Source organism: Saccopteryx leptura, chromosome 6 (genome assembly GCF_036850995.1).
Source record: "Saccopteryx leptura isolate mSacLep1 chromosome 6, mSacLep1_pri_phased_curated, whole genome shotgun sequence".
In the NCBI taxonomy this organism is placed as follows: Eukaryota; Metazoa; Chordata; class Mammalia; order Chiroptera; family Emballonuridae; genus Saccopteryx; species Saccopteryx leptura.
The window spans coordinates 39,791,631-39,816,864 of record NC_089508.1 but is presented as its reverse complement, the minus strand read 5'-3'; the positions used below and the strand labels follow the sequence as shown (position 1 = coordinate 39,816,864).

The 25,234-nt window shown below is 38.1% G+C and overlaps 1 protein-coding gene across 1 annotated transcript in view; it reads left to right on the top strand.

Annotated features, from left to right (window-relative positions):
- The first annotated feature begins 708 nt into the window (after nucleotides 1-708).
- MNAT1 (MNAT1 component of CDK activating kinase) overlaps nucleotides 709-25,234 on the top strand; it is a 231,124-nt gene continuing 206,598 nt past the window's right edge. Inside the window, exon 1 of the mRNA XM_066388454.1 lies at nucleotides 709-913. Coding sequence (XP_066244551.1) covers nucleotides 825-913 — 89 coding nt within the window. The 5' untranslated portion in view covers nucleotides 709-824. The remainder of the gene's footprint in view (nucleotides 914-25,234) is intronic.

Sequence of the window (25,234 nt, the reverse complement as noted above, 5' to 3'; positions counted from 1 at the left end):
TATTTGCAAAGAGATTCAGGCTCTCTAGAATTACTGAAGTACATTGTATATTCTTGTGTGATTCCCCTGCACCACTATCCCCCCAACTGCAACCCTCAGCCCAGTATTTGGGGAAATAAATATTGTCTTTGATGCAGGGAGGGTAAGAGTTACTGGAGTCAAGTGACACTGTTAAGCCAGGTGACATTGTTAATTTCTTCAGAGCAGATATTATAGAATATACTGACACTTAGAATCTGTACTATTTAGAGTTGGTGCAGAGACTTTCATTATAGATAACTTTTTCAAACTTTCTGTCTACGAATGCATATTATTTCTGTGCTTGCATTACTGTGCAAATATAAAGGAGAAGTATACAGCACAGACTATCAAATTGTTCAAAAGGAAATACTATTCTAAATTACAGAATTTTGTAATTTTGTACACCAGGCATAAATCTTTGAAACCATGGGAATATTTTCAGAACAAGATGGAATCTATGTTCCTAATTGTTTAATAGTTCTTTGAAAAAAATACATTTAGGTGTACAGAGATGAGCCTTTATGTTCGATTTGCCTGTTTAAAAGTCCTACCCCGAAATCCAAGATACTGCGCTGGCTTAACAGAAGCTAAGACGGAGCTTCAGCTGCCGGACCGGAAAACTCGCTGCCGGAACGTTTGTGCTCTAGTGCCTTTTCCCGGCCGGTGCTCATTCTCAAAGGGACCGTCTCAGCCAAGTGCCTGTTGGTAGGAGGAACCTGTTTGGCGTCGGTTCTTAGGGGGCTTGCAGGTGACTGTGGGTGTTGTGAAGCAGGCGTGGCGGAGGTCATACGAAAGAAGGTTCCATGGACGATCAGGGCTGTCCCCGGTGTAAGACCACCAAATACCGGAATCCTTCCTTGAAGCTGATGGTGAATGTGTGCGGACACACTCTGTGAGTCGGGAGACTGTGGATATCTTGGGGGTGAAACGCGCAGGGAGGGAGAGCCGAAAGATGCTTGGCCTCGGTTCAAGGGAGAAAAGGGCGTCATTAGTTCTGACACACGGGGAGGAAAATGGGGAACGTTGTTGTTGTAAACGGACCGTAGCCGCTAGCCCCAAGCCGCTCTGGCCTGCAGGTTCCCTGATGTGGTACCTAGCAGTTTGTCAGGTTTCCCTTCCATAGCTGAAACATCTTGACTGTATTTCCAGACTGTGTTGTCTGCTGGGGTCCAGACATATCGCTGGTTATAAGCGTGGGGGATCGGAGTGTTTACACGCAAAATGTTTTTATTGAAATGAAGCGAAAGTGCTGTGAAAACAATTACTGTGTCAGTTTGAAAGCCCCGTCTCTACGCCCACCTGTCCTGATGGAGTTTGGTTAGATTCTCAACACTAAAAGGAAGAAAAGTCCAGATTCCAGGCAGTTAATTTTGAAGACATAATAATGGCTGGCATTTATTGAGTGCACATTATTTGCCAGGCACTGTTCTAAGCGCTTTACTATGCATTATCTTACTTCATTCCCATAACAGCTCCATGAAGTAGGTACTGTACTAGCATCCTGGGAAATGGGAGGAAAACCGAGACTGCTCAAGGTCCTTTGTTAAGTGGGGCCCGCCAGAATTGGAACGCAGGATGTCTAACCCTAGAATGCTGGTTTATTGGGGGGGGGGATTGGGAGAAGGAAGGAGGTTGGGTCTGTGTATTTTGAAGAATAAGTGCAGTGATTGGTAAAAGTGTTTCTTACCGTATTTTTTATGGTTAGATGTGTGTGGTTCACTAAAGGTGATTCTATAAAGCATGGGATGTAAAGTGCTATATTATGGTGAGCATATATTGTATTCCTATAGTTTTTCTGAAGGTTTCTCAAAGATAAAAATGATGGATAATCTACAGTGTGGTAGACAAGGTCTTTGGGTAAGCATAAATTGCGTGATTAGTTGTAGTTATGATGATTTAATTGGGATTTATTAACTTAACTGGTCTCTTTTTGTATACTTTAATATAATCTTTGTTTATATCCTTTATCATGACGGAATGGTTTAAGATTAGAAATGAGGTAAAAAGTGCCCTGGCCAGCTAGCTCAGTTGGTTAGAGCATCATCCTGATATGCAAAGGTTGTGGGTTTGATCCTAGGTCAGAGCACGTACAGGAACAAATTGATGCTTCTGTGTCTCCCTTCCTCTCTCTCGAAAATCAATAAATAAAAAATTTAAAAAGAAAGGTAAAAGTAATCAAGTAGAATGCATGGAAAAGAGAAGTGAGGCACACGGCATATAGAAAGGCTATTAGTTTTTTTGTGTGTATAATAGCTATTTTTTTTATTGGTTTTAGAGAGACAGAGAAGAGGGGAGAGAGGGAGGGAGAAAGTAAAAGAGAGAGAGAGAGAGAGAGAGAGGCAGGCATTCATTTGTTGTTCCACCCAGTTGTGCATCCCCTGGTTACTTCTTGTGTGTGCTCTGACCCAGGATCCAGCCCACAACCTTGGCACCTTGGAAGGATGCTCCAACCACTGAGCAACCACCCAGGCCTAATCTAGTAGGTCTTTAGAGAGATTTGGTTCATTTTCTTTAAATTTTCCTGTACCAGATTTATTACAGTGGTGTTCAAGGATAGGGTATTTGCTTTTTTGGAAGGATACTAAATGTAATTGACTGGATGAAGCTTTTGTCTAGTAGAAATTAGCCAATCAGTAAAAATTCGTGACAGTAAAAATCAGTAAAATAAATGGCATTATTTAAACAATTATGAAATAACATTGAGGGGGGGGGTATTTTTCTCAAGTAAGAAGCAGGAAGGCAGACTCCCGCATGTGCCTGACCGGGATACACTCGGCATGCCTACTAGGGGGCGATGCTCTGCCCATCTGTGGCGTTGTGTTGCAACTGGAGCCATTCTAGTGCCTGAGATGGAGGCCATGGAGCCATCCTCAGCACCGGGTCAACTTGTTCCAATGGAGCCTTGGCTATGGGAGGGGAAGAGAGAGATAGAGAGAAAAGAGATGGGGGAAGGGTGGAGAAGCAGATGGGTGCTTCTCCTGTGTGCCCTGGCTGGTAATCGAACCCTGGACTTCCACACTCGGGGCTGACACTCTACCAAGGAGCCAACCGGCCAGGGCCGAAATAACTATTTTTAATTAGAAACTGCTTTTGTTTTATTCTTAGTCCTTTTTTCTTTCTCATGAAAGCTAAGAGTTGTCCCAGTCATTCAGGTGTTGCATTTGTTTTGGTTTATTTGCTAACCTGTTATAGACCACATTTTACAGTCCTTTTTTGACTTGAAATATGAACAGGCCTGATCTGTGGTGGTGCAATGGATAAAGTGTCGACCTGGAATGCTGAGGTCAAAACCCTGGTCTTGCCCGGTCAAGGCACATATGGGAGTTGATACTTCCTGCTCTTACCCCCTTCTCTCTCTCTCTCCCCTCTAAAATGAATAAATAAGTAAAAATAATTAAAAAAATATGAACAGTTGAGTAAGGCTAAAAGAATAAACTTCTGATTTTGAATTCTTTACTCTTATAGGCTCTGTGGTTTTACTAACTCATGTTTCATTTTTATCTGTACAGTAGGGATAATAGTGCTACCTATATTACAACATTTGAGGATTAAATATCTATAAAATATTTGGAAGTGTTTAATAGAGATTCTGTTACATAGTATAGTATTTGTTCAATATATATTGGCTATTATATTATCATTATTATTTGTGGATGGTATAGGAGTTAAGAAAAAGTCAAATTAAAACAGGATTTATTTGGCTTGCTATGAAAGACTTACCCAATAATGATTACCTTTAAATGAATGAGATTATAAAATGTGAAAATATAGCTTTTATTATAATGACCCTATTATAATTTTCTTAACATGAACTCGTCATGTTCTCTCATGAAATAGGATTATATATACAGTATCTTCTTTTTTTATTTTTTAAATTTTATTTTTTTAATGGGGTGACATCAATAAATCACAGTACATATATTCAAAGAAAACATGTTCAGGTTATCTTGTCATTCAATTATGTTGCATACCCATCACCCAAAGTCAGATTGTCCTCTGTCACCTTCTATCTAGTTTTCTTTGTGCCCCTCCCCCTCTCCCCCCCCCCAACCACCACACTCTTATCAATGTCTCTTAGTCTCACTTTTATGTCCCACCTACATATGGAATAATGCAATTCCTGGTTTTTTCTGATTTACTTATTTCACTTCGTATAATGTTATCAAGATCCCACCATTTTGCTGTAAATGATCTGATGTCATCATTTCTTATGGCTGAGTAGTATTCCATAGTGTATATGTGCCACATCTTCTTTATCCAGTCATCTGTTGACCGGCTTTTTGGTTGTTTCCATGTCCTACAGTATCTTCTTAATTTTTTCTTTATACGACATCTTGGATATCTTTTCTAAATCAGTCTGTACTGTAAATGTCTTCTTTATTTTTAACAGTTGGATGGTAGTCCACTGTTCATTTGTACTATAATTGATTTAACAAGATTTTTAATGAATATTTAGATTTCCTTAATACACTTCTTAGTCTGAGAAGAGCAGGTACATATTATGATCTAGTATTACTATTTGTATTAGTTATAAATTGTTGTTCAATGAATTACCACAAAACTTAGCTTAAAACAGGAAACATTTATTTATTTTTAAAGGTTTTATTTATTCCTTTTAGAGAGGGGAAAGCGAAGGGTGGGGAGGAGCAGGAAGCATCAACTCGCATATGTGCCTTGAACAGGTAAGCCTAGGGTTTTGAACCAGCGACCTCAGGGTTCCAGATTGATGCTTTATCCACTGCACCACCACAGGGCAGGCCAAAACAGGAAAGATTTATTATCTTACATAGATTCTGAGGGCCAGGGATCTGAGAGTGGCTTAGTGATTCTGGCTCAGGTTCTCATAAAGTTCTCTTAAGCTGTTGTCTGAGACTGCTGGAGTGTTTGTTTCCAAGGTCACTCTTGTGGCTCTTGGCAGGAGGCTTCAGTTCTTTCTGTGGGGCTTTGATAGGGCTACTTATGACATGGCTTTTCTCAGAATTATTGATGAGAGAGAACCAGAAGCCTCAGAGTCTTTTATAATCTAGTCACAGAAGTGCTGTCATGTAACTTCTGCTGCATTTTGTTAACGCTGAATAACACTGTTGCAACGTGGGAGGGCATTTATACACAAGAGTGTGAATAGCCCTGGCCGGTTGGCTCAGCGGTAGAGCGTCGGCCTAGCGTGCGGAGGACCCGGGTTCGATTCCCGGCCAGGGCACACAGGAGAAGCGCCCATTTGCTTCTCCACCCCTCCGCCGCGCTTTCCTCTCTGTCTCTCTCTTCCCCTCCCGCAGCCAAGGCTCCATTGGAGCAAAGATGGCCCGGGCGCTGGGGTTGGCTCTGTGGCCTCTGCCCCAGGCGCTAGAGTGGCTCTGGTCGCAACATGGCGACGCCCAGGATGGGCAGAGCATCGCCCCCTGGTGGGCAGAGCGTCGCCCCTGGTGGGCGTGCCGGGTGGATCCCGGTCGGGCACATGCGGGAGTCTGTCTGACTGTCTCTCCCTGTTTCCAGCTTCAGAAAAATGAAAAGGAAAAAAAATAAATAAATAAAAAAAATAAAAAAAATAAAAAAAAAGAGTGTGAATACCATAAGGCAGGCATCACTGGGCCATCTTGATGCTGGCTATCACACGGTTTTACTCACGTTATTCTGTTTTCAGGTAGCAAAGACATTTTGGGCAAGTAGCAAAAGCATTCTAGGAAGCAATTGATGGAGCGAGTAGTAGTGCTTCCCAAAAGTTAGGAAGTGTAGAATTATGGAAAGATTAATTAGGAGTACTATTTATGGGAGTAAATACAGGAGTAGAAAGGTGAAAAGAAGTGAAACATGATGAAACTACTCGTCTTCCGTAACTGCTAGCAATTGAGGAAGCATATTCCCTTATGTATCAATTCAGTCTAGCAAACAACCAAATGAATTGATTGCGTACACATCCAAGATGATTGCATTCCATGTTTGTCTTAATTACAGAAAAGAGTAATTTTTATCTTGTTTATAAGGGCCACCTATTTTAAGAAATGGGCCTTTCACAGAATTCTTTCATAGACTTCTGAAGGCATATTGCATTAGGTAGAATCAGTTATATTCCCATTTAACTACAGTCTTGAATAATTTATTTTCTATCTCAACCATTCTTGGCAAAATTTATCTCTGAAACTATTACGTGTATTTGATTTTACTAAATGTACTTTTTTCACTTGAAACATATATAAGATGGCCCTGGCCAGTTGGCTCAGTGGCTAGAATGTTGGCCAGTGTACAGACGTCCTGGGTTCTATTACCTGTCAGGGCACACCTGAGGAGCAACTATCTGCTTCTCTTCCCCTCCCTTTCCCCTTTCTCTCTCTTCCCCTTTTGCAGCCAGTGGTTCGCGATTGTTTCCAGCATTGCCCATGTGCTGAGGATAACTTGGATGATTTGAGCATTGGCCCCAATCAGGGGTTGCCAGGTAGATCCTGGTCTGGGTGCATGTGGGAGTCTGTCTCACTATCTCCCTTTTCTCTCACTTAAAACAAAAACAAAAAAAACATATATAAGCTAAAGTAGTAGAATAAACCAAAATGTGTCCTGATATATAAAAGTCAATATTTTACCATATTTACCTAAGATCCTAAGATGTTTTTCTTCCCTTTTTTCTCTGTTCCTCTTTTTCTCTCTTACTGGTGTTACTGGGGAGGTTGCAAGAATTATCCATTTGAATTTTGCTGATTGCATCTCTGTGGTATTGTGTAATATGTTCTTTTGTATTTTTTCTAAATTATTAGTTATATTTAGAAACTTTATTAGATTAAAATTATATTTATTGTTGGAAAGAGTAATTCATAAGTGTTATTAATATATTTGTTCTAACTCAGAGGTAGTCAACCTTTTTATACCTACTGCCCACTTTTGTATCTCTGTTAGTAGTAAAATTTTCTAACCACCCACCAGTTCCACAGTAATGGTGATTTATAAAGTAGGGAAGTAACTTTACTTTATAAAATTTATAAAGCAGAGTTACAGCAAGTTAAAGCATATAATAATAATTACTTACCAAGTACTTTATGTTGGATTTTTGCTAAATTTGGCAAAATAAATCTTTATAAAACAACTTACTATAGTTAAACCTATCTTTTTATTTATACTTTGGTTGCTCTGCTACCACCCACCGTGAAAGCTGGAACACCCACTAGTGGGCGGTAGGGACCAAGTTGACTACCACTGTTTTAACTGATGCTGGACAAATTAGGAAACAACACCTCTTTTGGGCAGAACAATTAGGAAAGGCACTCATTCTGGGTAGAAGAATTAGAAAGGGAGACTTTCTGGAAATACTGTTGTTAATTTCTAACTTTATTTTTATAACTTTTTAGTGATTGCTCTAGATATAACAGTGTTCATTATTTACAAAGTCTATTTAGAGTTAGCATCTGATACACTCTATTATTTACTTCTCACTTTAATACCCCACGAATGTGAACAGAATAATTCCATTTGTTCACCTCTTGCCCTTTATGCTGATGATGTCCTCTTTTACTTCTGTATATAATTCAGTATTGTTGATTTTGCTTTAAATAGCTGGTTGTCTTTAAGGAAATGTAGAAAAAAATAAAAGTCTTTAAAAAAAAACACCTTTATTGAGATATGATTAACTAAAATACCATAAAATTAATTCATTGAAAGTGTAGAATTTAGTAGCTTTTAATATTATCTCAGAGACGGGCATCCATCACCACAGTCAATTTTAGAACATTTTTGTTACTTCATAAAGAAACCCACTAATTAATCATCACTCTCTGACCCTTCCCTCTGCCCTTCTCTCCTCCCCCATTGCTCCCCAGCGCTAGGCAACCATTAGTCGATTTTTTGTCTCTGCAAATTGCCTACTCTTGGACATTTCATATAAATGGAATCATATACTATATGGTCCTCTGTGATTGGCTTTTACTTAGTATGTTTTCAAGGTTCATCCATGTTGTAGCATGTATTAGTACTTCATTTCTTTTTGTTACTGAATACTAGTCCATTGTATTGATAGCCTACATTTTATTTATGCATTCATTGTTTGATTGACATTTGTTTTTCCCCTCAGTTTTTGGCTATTATGTTTTCCAAAGTGGCTGCACCATTTTACATTTCCATCATCAGTGTACAAGAGTTCTAGTTTCTCTATATCTTTTGCTAACACTTGTTTTTGTCTTTTTGATTATAGCCATGCTAATGAGTATAAAGTGGTGAAATGGAGTCTTTTATATCTTTTATATTCACCTACATATTTGCCTGTCTTTGGTGTCCATCTTCTGTCCTTTGATATGATATTACAGTTGTGTTGATTTTCTTCTGCTTGGAGAATATTTTTTTTTTTTGTTTTTGTTTTTTTTTTTGTTTTTTGTTTTTTGTTTTTTTTTTTCATTTTTCTGAAGCTGGAAACAGGGAGAGACAGTCAGACAGACTCCCGCATGCGCCCAACCGGGATCCACCCGGCACGCCCACCATGGGGCGGCGCTCTGCCCACCAGGGGGCGATGCTCTGCCCATCCTGGGCGTCGCCGTATTGCGACCAGAGCCACTCTAGCGCCTGGGGCAGAGGCCGAGGAGCCATCCCCAGCGCCCGGGCCATCCTTGCTCCAATGGAGCCTTGGCTGCGGGAGGGGAAGAGAGAGACAGAGAGGAAAGCGCGGCGGAGGGGTGGAGAAGCAAATGGGCGCTTCTCCTGTGTGCCCTGGCCGGGAATCGAACCCGGGTTGGAGAATATTTTTTTAGCATTTCTGGTAGTCCAGGACTGTTGGTGAAAAAGTTCCCAGATTTTATATATCTGAAAGTGTTTTTATTTCATCCTGCTGTTTCAAGGATATTTTTGCTGAGTATGAAATTATGGATTGGCATTTCACCACTTGAAAGATAGCATTCCATTGTTTTATGGTCTTCATGGTTTGTGTTGAGAAGTTAGTTGTTACTCATATCATTGGGCCCCTATATGTAAAAGTCTTTTGGGGCTGATTTCAAAATTTTCTCTTTACTTTTGGTGTCTAGCAATTTGAGTATGATAAGTCTAGGTGTGGTTTTCTTTGTATTTATCCTAGTTGAGGCTTGTTGAACTTAGATGAGTAAGTCAATGGTTTTTCATCCTATTTGGAAAATATCAGTGATTCTTTATGCATTATTTTCACTCTCTTCTCATTTTGGAGCTCCAATTATATATATGTTAGACTCTTTGATATTGTTCTATAAGTTCCTAAGGTACTATTAATTTTTCTTTGCTCTTTTTTCTTTGTTTTTCAGATTACTTTCTATTGATCTATCTTCAAGTTCACTGACTCTCGGTTAAGCCCATTCAGTACATTTTTCATTTGTTATTGTACTTTTTGTTCTAGAGTTTTCATCTTGTTTTTTTTTTTTAATTTTTTAATTTTTTGTATTTTTCTGAAGTTGGAAACAGGGAGGCAGTCAGACAGACTCCTGCATGTGCCCGACCAGGATCCACCCGGCATGCCCACCAAGGGGCAACTCTCCACCCATTGGGGCGTTGCTCTGTCGCAACCAGAGCCATTCTAGCGCCTGAGGCAGAGGCCATAGAGCCATCCCCAGCGCCTGGGCCAGCTTTGCTCCAATGGAACCTTGGCTATGGGAGGGGAAGAGAGAGACAGAGAGGAAGGAGAGGGGGAGGGGTGGAGAAGCAGATGGGCGCTTCTCCTGTGTGCCCTGGCCGGTAATCGAACCCGGGACTCCTGCACGCCAGGCCGACGCTCTACCACTGAGCCAACTGGCCAGGGCCCATCTTGTTCTTTTTTAAAGTTTTCATATCTCTGATTGGATTTTCTATCTTTACACTCATTAAGACTATATTTTTCTTTAGTTCTTTGGATATATTTACCTTTAATTTTTTAAATGTATTTTGGGCTAATTCTTTAGAAATATTTGTAAGAACTGATTTAAAAGTTTCTGTCTGCTTGATCTAACATCTTAGCTGTCTCAGGGTTGGTTTCTATTGACTCTTTTTTAGGCTATAGGTCACACTTTTCTTTTTTCATGGTTAATACTCTCCATTTGTACACAGGATTGTGTAGTGGTATATCATAGAGATTCTGAGTTTTGTTATCTTTCTATGAAGTGTAGTTTTAAAAAAAATATTTCTTGTTGGTAATTCACTTACTGGCTGACCATCTTGAATTTTGTAGGCTTGGTTTTAATCTTTGCAAAGATGGATTTGTGCAGAGCCCAGTGTGTTTCCTTACTTTAGTGTAACTCAACTTGCAAACTTTTAATCTCTTGAAAACTCATTGGGGCTTGATTTTAGACTTTGGGTGATTCTAGAATAGTCTTATTCCAGAATGTAGTCGTTAATCTTGGTTGAGGCCTTTTTGGTATCTCAGCTGGATGTCTGAGGTGTTAGTGAGATGTTAATGTAGTTTCTCTGACTGGGTGGGAAATACAGAGTGTACCCAGCACTCCTTAACAACCTGTTATTCCTTTCTTAGCCACTCTCTTTTACGCCTTGGTTGGTTTTGTCCTGCACTTATGCAGCCTGTTCCTGGCCAAGGATTTATGGAGGTTTCCAGGACAGACTTCTGGACCTTCTGCCTTGTAGATTTCAACCTTATCATGGTTGAATTGTGCCTATTCAGCTTAGCACAGCCACTGTGCCCTAAACTCTTGCTTGCTGGGCTATGGTTGTGGAAGTTGTCTCCAGGTGAGAAGCTGGGGTGACTATAGGGTTTACTTTGTGTGTTTCTTATCTCTCAGGGATTATAGGTTTTGTGCTGCCTGTTGTGTAATGTCTATAAACAGTTGTCTCATACGTTTGTTTGTTTTATGGTTGCTCATGGTGGGAGTGCCAGTCAGGCATCAGTTACTCCATCATTTTTCTTAGGAGATGCTGGCCTTACTGTTGCTGAGGCATTTACTTTCTGTAGCCTCACTTCTATGTGTACATACATGTTTATATTCTTTACCTCAAAATGGCAATTGCTTCTGCTCCTTTAGCATTTCTTTTGTTTTGTAGTTTCTGATTTTTAAAAATTAACAGCTTCTTTCCAAGTATACTTTTCAAAGTATTCTTTTTTTTTTTTTTTAATGGAGTGTTTGAAGTTGATTAAAATATAATTCTGCAGCCTGGCCTGTGGTGGTGCAGTACATAGAGCATCAGTCTGGAATACTGAGGTTGCTGGTTTGAAACCCTAGGCTTGCCTGGTCAAGGCACATAAGGCAAGCAACAGTTAAGCAATGAACAACTAAAAGGGCTTTTAGGGAGGCAAATAATTTTGGTGGGTATACATTAAACTTCAAAATTAGCATCAGGAAAACAAAAATGCTTAGGTAGTTCCAAATCCAGAAATGTTTTTGTGGAGCAGCCACTGTAGAGGAAAGATTTAAATGTAAGACTTTTTAGGAAAGTGGAATGTGATGTCTGATTTGGCCGTCAGGCTGAGCATGGAAGCCTGTGAAAAAGTACATGCTTCAGCTGTACTGTTTGTTCTGTCAGAAGGATTGATAGGAAGCTGGCAGACTCAGTTAATTTAAAATAGGAAGGACTTTTAAAGTCCTTCTTTTTAATTCTATTCTATACCTGTCTCTCCTTTCTTAACAGGGAATCTGAAGCCTAAGAAAGGTTATATGGTTGTACTGCCTGCATGGCACTTCCATTTTCTTCCTTCTGCGTAAATCCCAGGTCAATTAAAATTTGATCACATTCACTAAATAAAATTCTTATTAACGTAGTACGATGAGATTGCAACTCAAACCCATTTTATGTAAATAGTGAAAATATTGCAAAATTATCAAAGTCAATTTAATATGCTTTGAACAATTTTCTCTTTATATTTTAGTTTCCAGGATACTAGCTTAAGATAAAAAAAAGTACTTTAAACATTCTATAATGATTTTTCCACCAATCCTGTATTTTGCCTTACCTTTTTTTAAATTGATAATATATATACAATGTTATATTACTTGGTTTTTGAGATATAGTCAGATGCAATGTAGAAAGCCTGAATGTCTTGTATTGTTTATGTGATAGAATGATTTAAAGGATAACTTTTTTCTTTATAGTTTAAAACATTATTCTTTTTAGTTTCTTTAATTAAATTAACCAAGCGAAATTTATTTCCTTTTTTCCCCCTGTTATTTAGTATTTTTGGAGAGCGAAAGATCTCACAGTATCTCTGAGAAGTTCATAATTGAGACTTTATTTTGTGTTATATTCAAGTGTCTGGAAAGTTTATATTAACCACCTCATAAGGATAACTTACATTATTTTTATTTTGCATATGTCACTTTTTGATATTGTATATCAATAAATATATACTTGTACAAATAAACATATTCTCTCCAAAAACACGAAAATGTAAAATTTAATTAACTTAATTTGAAATATTTTGGATTATTAGGTTTCCTTTCATCTACTAAGTTAAAGTATGTAAAAAACAGAGTTTTGAGATGAAGAAAAATTGTTGTATACCTCACTCAATTTTCTTAGAACACAAATATGATAGTGGTTATAGCATTGAAAATTAATGAGGGCTCCATCAATATGGTGCAGTGCCTCTGCATCACTGATTTATATATATTTAATGAGCCTGCTATTCTAATTTCAGGTGACTGAAGCAAACTGCATCTAGCACTAACTCTGATTTTTTTTTAGAAATAATTCATTTCATTAAAATTGTAAATATCTTAAAATTTACCAATGTTAAGTATAATTTCTTTATAAGTATATCTACAGTGTTTACTTTCTGGATATAATTAACTTGTCTCTGAACAAAGTGTACATTTTTAGTACTGTTTCAGATAATGCTACCAAAGCATTTTGTTTTAGTTGATCTTATTTCTTGCAACTGATCTGTGGAGTTGGAGAGGAAAATATGAGGGGAAATAACTTTGAAATATAATAAATAGGATTGTGAAATGTGACATGGCAGATGTTATATTTTTGAGCTATATATTATATATATATATCTGTTATATATAAGAACAATTTAAGGGTATATTTATATATTCTTTGGTATTAGGAATGTAGTTTTTAATATTTGCTTTATTTTTAGTTTTATTTAAAATACTTTTATTTTTAAGGTATCTGTTAGTTTTTTTTCTTAGAACACAAATATGATATTTAAAAAATATGAAAATATTTTGACAACAGAAAAGATTGTGTGTAATGCTTTTACAGAGCCTTTATTTTAATTATGGCCTTCTGATTCTTGGGTGTTGCCCCTACACACAAATAAACATTTGGTTCGAAATCAATATTATATAATGTGTGATTTTCATGGAACAAGAATTTGTTGAGCTATATATTACTTTATTTTCTAAAAATGCTAATATTGCCAGTCAAATGAATACATAATTAATATAATAAAATTTGATGAAATATGGTATTAGTAGATAAAATTTTTTTTATCCATACTTGCTTGAAACCCCTATTAACTGATAGCAAAGGAAGTGAGTTACTTTAGAAGAATGGGGTTTATAAGCAAAATTTTAAAGACAAAACTCTTAAGCTAGTTTTAAGATCTAAAGTGTAATATATTACAATAGATGTTTCTACATTATTCACATTATGCATGTCTATTTCTTATAATTGTATCTGGCACATTTATTAATATTTAATTTCTTTTGGAGGTTAATTACTAAAAGCAATCTCTGTAATGTGCTGCAACTAAATGCAAAAACATACAATTTATAGTAGGAATGGTGTCAATAATAATAAATTGCCATAGCTAGTGTAAGTTTAGTAGTTATAATTCCCCCTTGGGAAATATATTATTTGTGTCTCCTGTTGGCTTTATGTATTTTGGGTTTATATGATTTGGAATTAGAATAGAAACTAACATTTATATATTGTTTGTAGGAGTTAGAGTTAGAATGTAACAAACGAGAAATTATTGAAAACATCTGGCCAAGTGGATAGATTAATAAAATACCTAATAGAGGACAATTAGAGACACGTGTAAATACCAAGGTATTTTTTTTTTTCCCCAAGGTATTTTTTTTGAGCCAGAAATTATAACTGTGCTTTTTGATTATGTTCTCTTTACTAAAACTGTGTTCTCAATTGCTGTATTTGTTTATGGGTTTTTGGTTTCTAGATTATGCTTACAGAGAGACATCTTGGTGTACTGGTTAAAAGCATCAGTTTTGGAATCAAGGAAACTTGAGTTAAATCCTTGTGCTACTACTCACTTATTAGTTGTGTGATCTTCAGTAAGAGTTCTTTTTGATCCACGGATTCCTAAATCTCTAAAGAAGTGATAAAAAAATATTAGTTTGCAGGTTTGTTGTAAAGATTAAATAAATTGCAAATTGTACAAAGAGCTTGGCATGTTATGCCTGGCAGGTAGCATCTACTATTTATTGGTCATTTAACTATTATTAAGAGTGATGATGTCAATCTTAGCTGGTATACAGCATTTCTTTGAGAAAAATTGTAAAATGTTGGCAATAATAGAAAATTTTAGTGTGCTAAGGGTAGTGGTCAACCAGATGTAACCACAGTTAGCAATTTCTATGCATATGCTTCTCTTTTATTTTGTAAAGATTAAATAAAAATGGGATTGTGCTTTATGAATTTCTCTGCAACTTAGTTCATTCACTTATCAATATATCTTGGATAACTTCTCTTTTGATTATATAGATGGTGTCATGCTCTTTTCTTTCTCTCTCAGGTTTATTTTTATTTAAAATTTAAAATTTATTGATGAGAGAGAGGGAGAGGGAGAGGAAGAAACATCAGTTGTTCTGTTTATCGATTTATTCATTGGTTGATTTTATGTGCCCTGACTGGGGGTTGAACCTGTAATCTTGGAGTATCTAATCAATTGAGCTACTCAGCCAGGGTTTTTTATTTTTCAGTAACAGTTTACATTCAGTATTATTTTGTATTGCTTTCTGGTGTTAGCATAGTGGTTAGACAATCATATACTTTCTAGTGTTCCCTTTGATATTTCTAGTACCCAACTGACACTATACATAGGGACAGCATACATAGTTATCGCAGGAATATTGTTGACTGTATTCCTGTGCTGTATTTGCAGAGTATTCCATCTTTTGAAAATTCATTACTGTTGACCCTTGAACAATGTGGAGGATTAGGGGTCCTGATTTCCAAGCAATTGAAAATCTTCATATAACTTTTGACTCCCCCCCCAAACTTAACTACTAGTAGCACACTGTTGACCAGAAACCTCACTGATAACATAAACATTTTCTTTTTTACAGAGACTGAGAGTGAGTCAGAGAGAGGGATAGACAGGGACAGACAGACAGGAACGGAGAGAGATGAGAAGCATCAATCATTAGTTTTTCATTGTGCATTGCAACACCTTAGTTGTTCATTGATTGCTTTCTCATATGTGCCTTGACCGCAGGCCTTCAGCAGACCGAGTAACCCCTTGCTGGAGCCAGCAACCTTGGGTTTAAGCTGGTGGGCTTTTTGCTCAAACCAGATGAGCCCGCGCTCAAGCTGGTGACCTCAGGATCTCGAACCTAGGTCCTCTGCATCCCAGTCCGACACTCTATCCACTGTGCCACCGCCTGGTCAGGCAACATAAACATTTGATTAACACAAAATATGTTAATTAAACATAATGTCAATAACAATATATGTTAAAATATTTTAATGTTATATATTGTTACATGTATTATGTACTGCATTCTTACAATAAAGTAAGCTAGAGAAACAAAAATGTTTTTAAGAAAATCATAAGGAAGACTATACATCTACAGCGTATATTGAAAAAAATCTGTGTATAAATAGACCCATGCAATTTAAACCTGAGTTGTTCAAGGGTTAACTGTAATTTACTATATAACCTGTCGTATAGTAATAGAAGTTTTGGTTGTTTCCAGATGTTTAATATCACAAGTTTTCAGTGCACATCCTTATCTTTGTGTATATATGAGTATATAGGAGAAATTTCTAACAGCAGAATATGCATTTAAAATTCTGGTAGATATTACCAATATGTTTTATTTTTATTTGTTTTACTTTTTCAAATTTATCAAGATAGAATTAACATGCACTAAAGTGTACACATTTAAAGCATATAATTTAATTAGCTTGGCATATTTATTCACCCATGAAAGTATCACCACAATTAAGATAAATATCTACCCCCCACCCCCCAAATGTTCTTATGCCCTATAACCAATTTTTTTCCTCTACATCTCCAGACCATAGCTGATTTGCTTTGTCTTATCATAGAGTAGCTTGCTTTTGTTATAATTTTATGTAGAATTGTATAGTCTATATTCTTTTATTTCCTGGCTTCTTTCACTCAACTTGCTTATTTTGAGATTTATTCATCTTTTTGTGTGCATCAGCAGTTCATTCTTTATAACTGCGTAGTATTTCATTGTATAGATATGCTAGTTTTTTTATCCATTTAACAGTTGGTGGACAGTTGGCTTGTTTCCAGTTGTTAGTATTATAAAAGAGCTGCTATAAACTTTCATGTAAAAGTCATGTAAACATATGTTTTTGTTTCTCTTGGATTAATAGGAGTGTCATGACTAGGTTTTATGGTAGGTATATGTTTTTTTTTTTCTTTTTTTCTTTTTCTGAAGCTGGAAACAGGGAGAGTCAGACAGACTCCCGCATGCGCCCGACCGGGATCCACCCGGCACGCCCACCAGGGGCGAAGCTCTGCCCACCAGGGGGCGATGCTCTGCCCATCCTGGGCGTCGCCATGTTGCGACCAGAGCCACTCAAGCGCCTGAGGCAGGGGCCACAGAGCCATGCCCAGCGCCCGGGCCATCTTTGCTCCAATGGAGCCTTGGCTGCGGGAGGGGAAGAGAGAGACAGAGAGGAAGGAGAGGGGGAGGGGTGGAGAAGCAGATGGGCGCCTCTCCTGTGTGCCCTGGCCGGGAATCGAACCCGGGTCCCCCGCACGCTAGGCCGACGCTCTACCGCTGAGCCAACCGGCCAGGGCGGTAGGTATATGTTTTATGTTGTAAGTTAGGGGTCCCCAAACTTTTTTTTTTTTTGTATTTCTCTGAAGCTGGAAACGGAGAGAGACAGTCACACAGACTCCCGCATACGCCCGACCGGGATCCACCCGGCACGCCCACCAGGGGGCGACGCTCTGCCCACCAGGGGGTGATGCTCTGCCCCTCCGGGGCGTCGCTCTGTTGCGACCAGAGCCACTCTAGTGCCCGGGGCAGAGGCCAAGGAGCCATCCCTAGCGTCCCGGCCATCTTTGCTCCAATGGAGCCTCGCTGCGGGAGGGGAAGAGAGAGACAGAGAGGAAGGAGAGGGGGAGGGGTGGAGAAGCAGATGGGCGTGTCTCCTGTGTGCCCTGGCCGGGAATTGAACCCGGGACTTCTGCACGCCAGGCGGACGCTCTACCACTGAGCCAACCAGCCAGGGCCGGGGTTCCCAAACTGTTTACACAGGGGGCCAGTTCACTGTCCCTCAGACCGTTGGAGGGCCGGACTATAAAAAAAAAACTATGGACAAATCCCTATGCACACTGCACATATCTTATTTTAAAGTAAAAAAAAAACAAAACGGGAACAAATACAATATTTAAAATAAAGAACAAGAAAATTTAAATCAAACTGATCAGTATTTCAATGGGAACTATGGGCCTGCTTTTGGCTAAAGAGATGGTCAATGTCCAGTTCCATATTTGTCACTGCTAGCCTAACAAGTGATATGATGTGCTTCTGGAGCCGTGACGTGTGCGTCCCGTGTCACCGGAAGTAGTACTGTACATGAATGATGCCGCCACATATAGTACTCCTCTCACTGACCACCAATGAAAGAGGTGCCCCTTCTGGAAGTGTGGTGGGGCCAGATAAATGGCCTCAAGGGGCCACATGTGGCCTGCGGTCCGTAGTTTGGGGACCCCTGTTGTAAGTTTTAGATTTTATATTTAGATTTGACTAATTAAAAAAAATTATTTATCTGAGAGAGAGCCAGCGACAGTAAGAGAGAGAGAGGGAGGAGAGAGTAAGAAGCATCAACTTGTAGTAGCTGCTTTACTTTAGTGGTTCATTGATTTACTTCTCCTACCTGCCTTGACCCAGGGGCTCAAGCTGAGCCAGGTCCTTGTTCTCAAGCTGGTGAGTCCATGCTCAAGCCAGTGACATCGGGGTTTCGAACCAGGGATCTCAGCATTCTGGGTTGACATTCTATTCCCAGGGTCGGAAACCTATGGCTCGTGAGCCACATGTGGCTCTTTTGATGGCTGCATCTAGCTCGCAGACAAATCTTTAACAACAAAAAAAATAACGTTAAAAATATAAAACATTCTCATGTATTACAATCTATTCATTTCCTACCGTTCCTGTTCGTGGTTGTGGGTGGCTGGAGCCAATCACAGCTGTCCTCCAGGACAACACCAAATTTTTATTGGATAATGCATAACGTATACACAGGTCGTTGTATGACTCTCACGGAATTACATTTTAAAATATGTGGCGTTCATGGCTCTCTCAGCCAAAAAGGTTCCTGACCCCTGTTCTATCCACTGCGCCACCACTGGTCAGGCATTTGTGATTCATGTTAATTTTTATGTGTTTTGTTTGTTTCTTTTTTTTCTACAAGGATATTTAGTTGATCTAGAACCATTTGTTGATATGCTTTTTCTTTTTTTCCCATGGGTTGCCTTAGCATTTTTGTCCAGAATCAGTTGACTGTGAGTCTGTTTCTGAGCCCTCTGTTCTATTGATTTATTTGTATCTTTGCCAGTACAACTAAACTGTTTAATTTTGCAGCTTAATAGTAAATCTTGAAATCAGGTGGTACAAATTCTTTAACCTTATATTTTATTTTAAAAATTGGTTATCCTAGGTCCTTTGTGTATCTGTTAAATTTTAAAATGAGTTTGTCAAGTTTTGTAAAAATGCCTGCTAGAATATTGATCGGGATTGCTTTAAACTTGGGGAGAATTGCCCTGGCTGGATAGCTCGGTCAGTTGAGTATCATCCCGAAGCACAGAGGTTGCCAGTTCTATCCCTGATCAGGGCACATACAGGAATAGCTTGATGTTCCAGTCTCTCTCTCCCTCTCTCCCTTCCCTTCCTCTCTTGCCAAAATCAATAAATAAAAATTAAAAAAAATATTGGGAAGAATTACTATCTTGACAATATTAGTATTCCAATTAATGAAGATGATATATCTTTTTAATTTATTTACCTTTAATTTCACTCAGCCAAGTTTTGTAGTTTTCAATGTAGTGGTCTTGGTCAGCTTTTATTATATTTATTTTTAGGTAATTTGTATTTTTTGATTCTACTATATATGGTCTTTAAAAATTTTTTACTTTCCAATATTCTACTAGTATATAAGAATGTGATTGATTTTTATATATTAATTTTATATCCTGCAGTTTTGCTAAATTCATTTATTTTTGTAGTTGGTTTGTAGATTCCCTGGGATATTCTATGTAAATAATCATATTATCTGTAAATAGGGTTGTTATACTTCTTTCATTTCACTCTTATTTGCCCATTCATTTATTCATTCATTGTTAATGTAATGCTGGAACTTCCATGGTAATGCTGAATAAACATGGTGAAAATGGGTGTTCTTGCCTTTTTCTTGGTTTTGGGCAGATGACTAATGGTCTTATGAAACCATTAGTTATGACATTAATTATAGGCTTTTTCAAAGATGCCCTTTATCAATTTGGGGAACCTCCTTACTATTCCTAGTTTGTTCAGTTTGTTTTTTTAATCACAAGTTGTTTTAGAATTCTGTCAGTGCCTATTGAAATGCTATAAGTTATTTTCTCCTTTGTCTTGATTGATTGATCTTTTTAAATTTTTTAAAAATTTTATTAATTTTCCGGCCAGGGCACACAGGAGAAGCGCCCATTTGCTTCTCCACCCCTCCGCTGCGCTTTCCTCTCTGTCTCTCTCTTCCCCTCCCGCAGCCAAGGCTCCATTGGAGCAAAGATGGCCCGGGCGCTGGGGATGGCTCTGTGGCCTCTGCCTCAGGCACTAGAGTGGCTCTGGTCGCAACATGGTGACGCCCAGGATGGGCAGAGCATCGCCCCCTGGTGGGCAGAGCATCGCCCCATGGTGGGCGTGCCGGGTGGATCCCGGTCCGGCGCATGCGGGAGTCTGTCTGACTGTCTCTCCCTGTTTCCAGCTTCAGAAAAATGAAAAAAAAATTTTTTATTAATTTTAATGGGATGACATAGATCAATCAGGGTACCTAGGTTCAGAGAAAACATCTCCCGGTTATTTTGACATTTGATTATGTTGCATACCCATCACCCAAAGTCAAATTGTCTTCTATCACCGTCTATCTGGTTTTTTTTGTGTCCCTCCCCTCCCCCCTGCCCCTCCCAACCACCACACTCTTGTCCATGTCCCTGAGTCTCATTTTTATGTCCCACCTATTTATGGAATCATATAGATCTTAGTTTTTTCTGATTTACTTACTTCACTCAGTATCAAGGTCCATCCATGTTGTTTCAGGCGTCCCCAAACTCCGGCTCGTGGGCCGCAATGCGGCCCCCTGAGGCCATTTATCCAGCCCCCACTGCACTTCTGGAAGGGGCACCTCTTTCATTGGTGGTCAATGAGAGGACCACTGTATTTGGCAGCCCTCCAATGGTCTGAGGGACAGTGAACTGGCCCCCTGTGTAAAAAGTTTGGAGACCCCTGTTTGATGTCATCATTTCTATGGCTGAGTAGTATTCCATAGTATATATGTACCACATCTTTATCCAGTTTTCTATTGAAGGGCTTTTTGGTTGTTTCCATGTCTTGGTCACTGTGAACAATGCTGCAATGAACATGGGACTGCATGTGTCTCTACGTACCAGTGTTTTTGAGTTATGGGGTTATATTCCCAGTAGAGGGATTGCTGGGTCATATGGTAGTTTCTATTTTTAATTTTTTGAGGAACCACCATACTTTCTTCCATAGTGGTTGTACTACTTTACATTCCCACCAAAAGTGGATGAGGGTTCCTTTTTCTGCACAGCCTCTCCAACACTTGTTATTACCTGTCTTGTTGATGATAGCAAATCTAACAGGTGTGAGGTGGTATCTCATTGTAGTTTTGAGTTGCATTTCTCTAATAGCTAGTGAAGATGAGCATCTTTTCATATATCTGTTCGCCATTTGTATTTCTTCCTGGGAGAAGTGTCTGTTCATGTCCTCTTCCCATTTTTTATTGGATTGTTTGTTTGTTTGTTGTTGAGTTCTTTGTATATTTTGGAAATTAGGCCCTTATCTGTGCTGTTGTTTGAAAATATCATTTCCCATTTAGTTGTTTGTCTGTTTTGTTATCAGTTTCTCTTGCAGAGCAAAAAGCTTCTTAGACTGATGTGGTCTCGTTCATTTATCTTTGCCTTCACTTCCCTTGCCTTTGGAGTCAAATTCATAAAGTGCTCTTTATAACCAAGGTCCATGAGTTTAGCACCTATGTTTTCTTCTATGCAATTTATTGTTTCAGGTCATATATTTAGGTCTTTGATCCATTTTGAATTAATTTTAGTACAGAGGACAAACTGTAGCTGAGTTTCATTCTTTTGCATGTGGCTTTCCAGTTTTCCCAGCACCATTTGTTGAAGAGGCTTGCTTTTCTTCATTGTGTGTTGTTGGCCCCTTTTAAAAAAATTATTTGACCATATATTGATATATGTGGTTTTATTTCTGGGTTTTCTGTTCTGTTCCATTGGTCTGTCTATTTTTCTGCCAATACCATGCTGTTTTGATTATCGTGGCTCTATAATATATAATAATTTGAAGTCAGGTATTGTAATGCCCCCAGCTTTGTTCTTTTCCCTTAGGATTGCTTTGGCTATTCGGGGTTATTTATAGTTCCATATAAACCTTATGATTTTTTGTTCCATTTCTTTAAAAAAGACATTGGAATTTTGATGGGAATTGCATTAAATTTGTATATCGCTTTGGGTAATATGGTCATTTTGACTATATTTATTCTTCCTATCCAAGAAGAAGGAATATTTTTCCATTTCATTGTGTCTTTTTCGATTTCTCTTAACAATGCTTTGTAGTTTTCATTATATAGATCCTTTACATTCTTTGTTATGTTCATTCGTAGGTATTTTTTTGTTGTTGCAACCATGAAGGGGATTGTTCTTTTAAGCTTGTTTTCTGATGTTTCATTGTTGGCATATAGGAAGGCAATGGACTTTTGTATATTTATTTTGTATCCTGTGACCTTACTGTATTGGTTTATTGTTTATAATAGTTTTTTTTTTTTTTTTTTTTTTCATTTTTCTGAAGCTGGAAACAGGGAGAGACAGTCAGACAGACTCCCGCATGCGCCCGACCGGGATCCACCCGGCACGCCCACCAGGGGCGCCGCTCTGCCCACCAGGGGGCGATGCTCTGCCCATCCTGGGCGTCGCCATGTTGCGACCAGAGCCACTCTAGCGCCTGGGGCAGAGGCCACAGAGCCATCCCCAGCGCCCGGGCCATCTTTGCTCCAATGGAGCCTTGGCTGCGGGAGGGGAAGAGAGAGACAGAGAGGGAAAGCGCGGCGGAGGGGTGGAGAAGCAAATGGGCGCTTCTCCTGTGTGCCCTGGCCGTATAATAGTTTTTTTGTGGGGTTTTTTGGGGTTTTCGATGTATAGGATTATATCATCTGTAAAGTGAAATCTTTACTTCTTCTTTCCCAATATGAATGCCTTTTATTTCCTTCTCGTCTGATTGCTCTGGCTAGAACTTTCAGCACTACGTTGAATAAGAGTAGAGAGTGGACAACCTTGTCTTGTTCCAGATTTTAGAGGAACTCCTCAGTTTTATGCCATTTAATATGATGTTAGTGGATGGTTTATCATAAATTACCTTTATTGAGATATTTTTCTTCTATACTCATTTTGTTGAGTGTTTTAAACATGAAATGGTGTTGTATTTTATTGAATACCTTTTCTGCATCTATTGATAGGATCATATGGTTTTGGTTCTTTGTTTTATTGATATGGTGTATTATGTAAACCGTTTTACATATATTGAACCATTGTTGTGATTCTGGGATGAATCTCACTTGATCATGATGAATTATTTATTTATTTAAAAACCTTTTTAAAGATTTTATTTATTCATTATAGAGAGGGGGAAGAGAGAGAGAGAGAGAGAGAGAGAGAGAAGGGGGAGGAGCAAGAAGCATCAACTCCCATATGTGCCTTGACCAGACAAGCACAGGGTTTTGAATCGGCAACCTCAGCATTTCCAGGTTGACGCTTTATCCACTGCGCCACCACAGGTCAGGCCCATGATGAATTATTTTTCTAATGTGTTGTTGTATTCGATTTGCTAGTATTTTGTTTAGTATTTTAGCATCTGTATTCATTGCAGATAATGGTGTGTAGTTTTCTTTTTTTTGTTGTCCTTGCCAGGTTTTGGTATGAGGGTTATGTTTGTCTCATAAAATCTGTTTGGAAGTATTGCTGCTTCTTCAGTCTTTTGGAAGACTTTGAATAGAATAGGAACCAAGTCTTCTTTGAATGTTTGATAGAATTCACTAGTATAGCCGTCTGGCCCTGGACTTTTATTTTTGGGGAGGTTTTTGATAGTTGTTTCTATTTCCTCCCTGCTTATGGGTCTGTTTAGGCTTTCTGCTTCTTCATGACTCAGTCTAGGAAGATTGTGTTGTTCTAGGAATTTATCCATTTCTTCTATATTGTTAAATTTGGCTTTTCATAGTATTCTACAATAATTTTTTGTATATTTATGATATCTGTGGTGATTTGTTCTCTTTTATTTTGGATTTTGTTTATATAAGTCCTTTCTCTTTTTTCCTTGGTGAGTCTTGCCAAGGGTTTGTCAATTTTGTTGATCTTTTCAAAGAACCAGCTCCTTGTTTTATTAATTTTTTCTATAGTTTTTCTGTTCTCTATTTTGTTTATTTCTGCTCTGATTTTTATTATTTTCTTTCTTCTGCTGGTTTTGCGTTGCCTTTGTTCTTCTTTTTCTATCAATAGTTCCTTAAGATGTGAAGTTAAGTGGTTGGTTTACTTGGGCTCCCTCCTGTTTGTTCATATAGGCCTGTAGTGATATGAACTTCCCTCTTATTACTACTTTTGCTGCATCCCAGAAATTCTGATATGTCATATTGTTATTTTCGTTTGTCTGTATGTATCTTTTGATCTCTGCTTTTATTTGTTCTTTTATCCACTCCTTTTTTAAAAGTATGTTATTTAGTTTCCACATTTTTGTGGGTTTGTTTACCTCTTTTTTGCACTCGAATTCTAGTTTCAAGGCTTTATGATCAGAGAATATGCTTGGTATAATTTCAGTCTTTCTGAATTTGTTGATGTTATTTTTGTGGCCCAACATACGGTCAATTCTTGAGAATGTTCCATGTACAGTAGAGAAAAATGTATAGTCTGGCACTTAGGGATGAAATATTTTATAGTTTTCTATCATATCCAGTTCTAGTGTTTCATTTAGGTCAGTATTTCTTTATTAATTTTCCATTTAGATGAATACTCTAGAGCTATCAGCAGTGCATTGAGGTCTCCAAGTATGATTGTATATTTTTCGGTTTTTGTTTTTAGGTCAGTCAGTAGCTGTCTTACATATTTTGGTGCTCCTTGGTTTAGTGTATGTATATTAAGAAATGTTCTGTCTTCTTGATTTAATGTCTCCTTTATCATTATGAAATGACCGTTTTTGTCTCTGAGTAGTTTTGCACTTTTGTAGTCAGCATTGTTAGATATGAGTATGGCTACACCTACTTTTCTTTGGATGTTATTTTCTTGGAGTATTGTTTTCCAACCTTTCACTTTGAATTTGTTTTTATCCTTCTAGTTTAAATGTGTTTCTTGTAGGCAGCATACAGTTGGATTTTCATTTTTAATCCATTCTGCTATTCTGTGTCTTTTTATTGGTGAGTTCAATCCATTTACATTTAGTGTAATTATTGACACCTGAGGGTTTCCTATTGCCATTTTATATATTGCTTTCTGATACTTTTATATCTTGTTCGGGTCTTCTCTTTTGTTTTTCTGTCATTTGTTTTTGTTTGGTTGTAATCCATACTTCTTTCCTCTATTACTTCTTTTTTCAAGCCATGTGCTTCTGTGGTGGTTTTTTCAGGCGTATTTACCATTAAGTAATGGAAAGGATACATATCATGTTCATTGTAGTACATTATCTCATTGTAGTACATTATCTCTGTACTCCATCCTCCTTTGCTCCTATTAATCTTTGTCCTCTCCCCTTTTTTGTTTTTGTTGTCACAGATTAGTCTTGTTTTTATTGTGATCTTGATGGAGCTTTTACTTTTAGCTTTGTTTTTTTTGTATCTGGTCGGAAAACCCCCTTTA